This window comes from Vitis vinifera, chromosome 4 (assembly GCF_030704535.1).
Source record: "Vitis vinifera cultivar Pinot Noir 40024 chromosome 4, ASM3070453v1".
Lineage (NCBI taxonomy): Eukaryota > Viridiplantae > Streptophyta > Magnoliopsida > Vitales > Vitaceae > Vitis > Vitis vinifera.
Genome location: NC_081808.1, coordinates 10,125,142 through 10,131,972, shown reverse-complemented (window position 1 = coordinate 10,131,972; position 6,831 = coordinate 10,125,142). Strand labels below are relative to the sequence as shown.

Below are 6,831 nucleotides of genomic sequence, written 5' to 3'. Positions count from 1 at the left end.
TCATTACACATAGTGTGGAATGCTTGTTTTTGGTATGGTTTTGTGACATTTAGTGAATTGTTTGGTAAATCAACTTAATGGTTTAATGACTTAATTTAAGTCATTAAATATATTAACTGCGATTGGTAAAAAAACTTAATATTATAATTTAAAATAAAAATAATTTTAAATATTAAGTTAAAATAGTTAATTTATTTTTAATCTAAAACTCCTCTCATATGTTCAAAATCCCAGTAGCTTTAAAATACTTCTATAAGCTTAAAAAATAAAGCACAGTAGAAATGCTGAAAACATCTTTTCCTAATCGATCTGCGATCCCCCCAACTAACAAATTTCTAAAAAAAAATACGTTCATACAATTAATTAGTGTATTTCCAGTGCTTAACAGAGGAGTTCTCGAAATCTTAAGGCTCATCTAGTGTTGTAAGTTCGTGAAGATATAATTCATCTTGTTAGAAACTGTATTTCTTCAACGGATAAAGACACAATTGAGCAAATCAACTACATGGCTTCTCTAATATCCAGCAAATCATACAGACCTATTTTGACCTTTTGTTGCATTTGAAACTAGAAATTAGCAGAAAGAATAGCAAGTGTAGCTCGCAAGGGTTTATGTTAATGGTCATGAAGGGGCAGCATCAGCAGCTTTGTTATGCCATTCAAATGCCAAGGCAAATCAAAATGTAGGTATGTAAACACTTGAAAAGACTAGTGGGGGCTATTGAAAAGAAGATGCTATTTGCTTTGTTTTAGTTCTAGTTATGCTACCCAAAACAAGCACAGCTTTTCAGCATTTAACCATATACAGCTCTCTTCCCCCTAGTTTGCATAACTCAGTGCCTTATGATTTCAGGATGTAGAAAACTGAAATTCTCATCTTGGGGGTTGGAGGAGTTTGGCAGATAATGAGCAAATTTCTGAGTGAGAGGCCCAAAGAGGGTGGGAACAATATGAATATGCATAGCATAAAGAGACTAACAGCTGAGGCACATCTAGAAACTAAAGGGGAACATGACATCTTATTGTGGTGCTTCAGTTCCTTAATGTCCTCATTCTTCTAATACAAGAATGCAGATTGCACTTGATAATACAAGAAAGCAGAATGGTCCATAGGAACAAAGCCATTTTCAAGGAAACAAAAGCAGGGGAATGAGAAGCAGCCTCGACCCTGGACTAACAGAAAATGCCTTGCATAAAATAAGGAATAAACAGTGGGATTACCAGGGATGTGCTCTTTACCAATTACCTACTCAGCTGGTCAACAGTACAATATCTTGTGTTACAAACCAAATGCATGCTCAGATGGTCAAATATCAGCCTGCAAAAATTGTTGACTGAAACTTGACCAAATGCAAATTCAAGGTGCCAAGAGGCTCCCATTGTCCTTCCCCTGCTATACTAATTGTGCTGGAGTCCATCACAATGCTGACAAGTGGGGACTTGGGTCTGAGTTTGGGCATCCTACCTATACTGCAATTAAAATCCAGAATAGCAATAAAAGATTCTTCGGATGAAGTTACCCTACAAAGACATTGAAAATTTCAGGAAAAGAAAAAAAAAAAAATCCAACAAAGATTTCCCACTAATAATAAGAAAAACAAAATTAATATTCTTTCCCATTCAAAACAGATTTGTAAAAGTTTCCAAAACTCTCCTTCAACTCTAAGGCTTCATTTCAATTTTTTATCAGCCACCAACATCCTTACATAATCAATTATAGCTCACAATAATCAATATAAACATGGCAGTACAATCAATTTGAGCTTCAGAATGGTTAGTTTCCATTCAAACACTATTGTGCAGTTTGATTGCACAAGGGGTTGTGTTTTTTCCTGTTTCAAGATGGATACTTTGCTATATTCTATAGATTTAATTATTTAGATGGATCTTTTGAAACTGTATAACAATTGAATCATTGCTATATTTTATATATTTGCTTCATTTGCTTTATGATCTTCAGAGTATAAATTTACTTATTGAAGTTTCAGCATGCAACGCATATAATCACTAATCCTTTTCAAGACAATTGCTTCAAGATTTTGACATATCATACATCAACAGATTCAGATCTAAATCTCGAACTCTGTGTACTGGAGTAGAATGAGAAGCACAGTACTAGTACTAAGATCAGGGGTTATGCAGCTGAATCCTACAGGAAAGAATGACAACAGAGTCTTGTGTCTCTTCAATTCACCCTGACAAACACATAACAAAAACCTGTTTTCCTTGAACAACCTCCTACATTCGAAGTCAGCACAATCAGAGCCATATTGCTCCACACACATACTCCCAAAATATAATCCTATTGCATATTCACATCTCAATTCTATTCCTAACACTGCATCATATTTCCCTTACATTGGCATAAGCACCACCAACAGCACATAAGATCACTCAAATCTCAGCATTCTAAATTGAATCCAATGTTTTAAGAACACAGCAACTCTCTAGATTGTCCATTCATCAAATCCCCAAAGCTAGCCAAAGGAGTGCTTTCTCAGTGGAAATGAGGCAAATACTAGATCCAAATTATTTTTCCCCTGTATATTTTTCTATTCACCAAGTGGAAAATTAATTGTCTAGTTTATAGTCAAACAGGAAATGAAGTCCAGTGAGACTCAAGACAGTTTTCCATAATGCCTCACATAAAAGTTGACTGAAAAGAACGCAAGAGTCCTTATTAGCAGCTGCTATGAGTTCACCACCTACCTAAATCTAGTATTTATTTTGCCAGATTACATCTCAGATTGCGAATTTCAAGACAAATACAACCCACTCAACCACAGTTACTCTAAACTTCAACTTAGAATCAGGGGGAAACAAACATGGAAATTGTGGAACAAGGGGCCCCCACCACCACCTCAGAAATTATCTTGCAAATTGCCTCAACCATGAAGGAAATTTAGAAAGGCCGAATCAGTCAACAAAACAGAAAGTGCAGGTGTAGATCTCTCCACTCAATTTATCTGCATTTGGCTCTAAGAAAGTTATTCTTAGCACAGAGCAGACAGATTGTAAAGATTCCAATCTCTAATAGAGTAGATAAACAACAGCAACACAGGAAAAGGTTTCTATTAGGCTAATAACTAGTGAAGCCTTTAGTTAACTCCTTGTCAGCATTACCCTAAAAGTACCCATGTATGGTATGGCATACATTTAGGCCCTAAATGAAGCAAAATACTGAAACAAAGCTGGTTTAACCCTGAACAACTGGTGTAAGCAACAGTTCGAGCAAAATTACAGGTAAACAACTCCTTATCAAGTTCAGGATAATCAAAAACCACTAATTGCATTGACATCAGAAGCACTCCCAAAATACAATTAATTAAAAGGTCAAAATCACCTCAAACTAATGAATGTGCCAAAACAGTGATATCTCTTATAAGGAAAAATCTCAACATCTAATTTGAATGGACAAACCCCATAAGGAATTCTAGCACCAACAACCGGAGCATAATGATGTATTTACTGCATAGTCAATAGAATCCTGGCTGAAATAGAATTACAAGCAGCATGACAAACATTTGAGTGATGGAACATACTTTCAATGCATTCTTCTGTGACTGTAAATCCCATAGAAACCTTCTGCAGCTAATTATTTCCATGCCTCAAAGGTTCCCTTAAAAATTTCAAAGAATTTTTAAGACAAAGCTTCATTATGTGCTTGTCGCATTTTCTTCTTTCATAAAATACCATTTCACAGATCCCATCACAAACAGAAAAAGAATGGGGAAACGCCCAGCCTAAAAGATCATGGGCAAGATGCAGAATGACCCCACTTGGAAAGCCGCAAGCCCAAATAAAATTCCTAAGCTAGCTGTGCCTAATTTGGCTTCAAATATGCAACCATATTGCCTTCTGGACAGGTCTGAAATATCCTGATCTCTGAATCAGTTCTTTGAGCATCTTCCAAACATCTTGTACAACAGATCATGATCTCCAATCTTTAGCTCAAATGCCTCTAGGACTCCCTCAACATCACTTTAACTATTAAGAAAACAGGCCTTATTGACTATTGGATGATAGAGAAACCTTTCCCAAGCATAATAACCTCCACTGTAAAAACTATAAGACCTGCTCCCTAATAATTAGGGAGCCACGACAATGAAGTTCCAAGTCAGTTAGTACTTCACTTAACATCATTCTGTTACTTTTGCCATTATCTTGAACTGGAAGTCCCACTCTAGAATTTTAAGACAGTTCATGGACATGCTAAAACCCCCGAAAGATTACCGGATTTACTGTATGGTCATGGAAAGTTACTATGTTACATTGACACCAAGGTGTTTGTTGATTTCCTTTTACTCCTTTCTATTTGTTTCTCTTCATTACAGTATTACCAGGTCTGTCAAAAAGATTGGCCACTTTCCTTCTAATGTTCCTACTAGGAACCACACATGCAAAGCCACATGAAAATCACCAAACATGTAATTGTGAATTTGGGATGCTATTGCAAGATACAAGACTACTAGAGGTGATGCAAAGAAGGAAAACAAGTACAAAACCAGAAGAATACTCGACCAAACCAACCCCCCAAAGAAAAAAAAAACTAAAATAGAAAGAACAGTAATCTTCCTAGAAAGAACACTATCCCATACATAATCCTACCCCTGATTCTAGAAAGGCCTTTAATTCAATTCGAAGCCTATGTTAATATATAATGTAGGCTCCTCATTACTAAAAATATATCAATCTTTTATAATCCTGGTCATTTATACCACATAAAGACAAGGAAATTAATATAATTTCTTTAAAAAGTAAAATAAAGCATAAAAAAAATAATTGAAAAATGATAGCCAAGTTGATTTGAAGATCTGCCTTGAATGCTCATGCAACATAAGGAATCCATCCTTAAGTTTCTATGCAACAAAAATCTCTTATTAGAAAGTTAAGTTCTAAATCGAAGCTGAAAGAGGCATTTGATAGTTGGAGAGTGGTTGCAGCTCCAGAAAAATGAGTACAGCCTCGGGAATTTTTTAGTGAAAAACAGTTCCATCAATAAGTGTTGACAAGACAATGTCGTGTCAATTTTCCATATGAGATATATATGTATATATATATATATATATATATTACTAAATTTCATCAATAGATTGAACATAATATTATTAAGTGCCCGAAAAATATATATCCAATAGCTATATCTCAATACAAGTCAATCTCATTATGGAAAACAAAAGGACGCATGGTCACTACTTCACCTGCTAAAGGGAGTAAAGCAAAAGAATGAAAACTAAAATGAAAATGCAATCCCCTTCCCTGAAACAGCCTATGGCCAAAATCTTGCTATTTTCACAAACACTTGCTGAAAATCAAGCATGTTAAAAATTTGGTCACAACACATAAAGATAATGGAAAAAAGTAGTCGATCATTCGTGCAAAACTACAAAATCACAACATCATCTACTACAACAAACTCCGACAAAAGGGCAAAATTACGCAATCATCAACTTTAGGAAAACTACAAAATCACCGCACCATCAACCTTAAGGTATACAACCTGCAATTAAATAAAAGAAACCAGACCAAGGCCCCATTTGTTTCAACCAAAAAGCTTCTCATACAAAAAAAAAAAGAAGATTAATCGAACATATGTCAGAGAACAATTTTTCCTTCCAAATAATCGAAGCCCAAGCGAAAGAAAAAAATTAAATAAAACAAGCATTCAATGTATTAGATGATAAATATACACAAAGCATAGTTATAGATGTGATTGAGAAACACAAAACCATATAAGTACCCACATTTTTAGCAATATAATTCATAATAACATAGCAAATAGCACCTGGTTCAGAAACGCAAAACACTAGGCATTAAGCATTAAAACCCTAATTTTTCTGTGCCTCATACCGCCTCTTTTGCCACGGGAGTAGAGGCATCAGCAGGAGGAGGGATCCTCACATAGCCCACCTTCTTAGGGCTCATGTCAACGTCATCATCCTCAAAGTCATCGTAATCGAAGTCGGAGTAGCGGTGGCGGTTGGAGAAGAGCGACCAACCCAAGTACATGGTTGCGGCGGTGAGAGCGCCACAGCCGACGCCGAAGAGCAGCGCCACAACAACGCTGAGCACGTCCTTGGTGCGGTCGCGGAGGGAGTCGGAGTCGAACCCTAGACCGAGGCCAAATCGCGGCGGACGCTCGATCGGGTGCTGATCCTCGACGGCGTCGACGAAGGTGAGCGGCGGACGGGGGTTAAATTGCCGGATCTCAGTGAAAATCGTGAGAATTCCGGCGGTGCCTGCGGAGTTAGGGTTATTTTGATCGGGGAAATTGGGGTGGAAGGATACGGAGTAGGAGGAGATGAAAAGGGTTTTGCAGGGACGAGCAGCGGCCGGATCAGAGAGGAAGCCAAGGAGGAAAGCGGCGGAGAGGAGGCTGAGGACAGACTGAGTCAACGGCGCCATCGGAGACCTGCGGCCGAAGAGAGAAGAGAGAAGAGAGGAGAGATAATGATATTAGGGAGAGATTCTTTTCTTATTTTGGGTTTGGAAGCCTGTGACCACGTGAGCTCTGTTTCCTATATACCTACGGACTACTTGTTTTATATAGAGAGAGGCCTTTCCTTTTTCTTTTTTTTTTTTCAAATCAAATTAACAACTAATTTTAGTGAAAAAATATTCCATTTACACCAATTACTTAAAAACTCTACCTCACTCCAACTTACAAATTTTCTAAACCTACATTTCCATTCTACTTTGAACACACTTTTTTCTCCATCCAACAAAGTCAATTCTTCAATAATAATAATAATAATATCGCTTTTATATTTTATTAATCCATAAAATATTATTTAATGTTGAATTTCTATTGGTATAAGGAATTTTTATTAT

General features: G+C 36.7%; 1 protein-coding gene across 1 annotated transcript; it reads right to left on the bottom strand.

The window, feature by feature from the left end:
* Positions 1-5,593: 5,593 nt before the first annotated feature.
* On the bottom strand, positions 5,594-6,526 carry LOC100241008 (uncharacterized). Its single transcript, NM_001402602.1, has one exon. The coding sequence runs from the start codon at positions 6,403-6,405 to the stop codon at positions 5,845-5,847; it is 561 nt and encodes a 186-aa protein (NP_001389531.1). The 5' UTR covers positions 6,406-6,526; the 3' UTR covers positions 5,594-5,844.
* Positions 6,527-6,831: the final 305 nt, after the last annotated feature.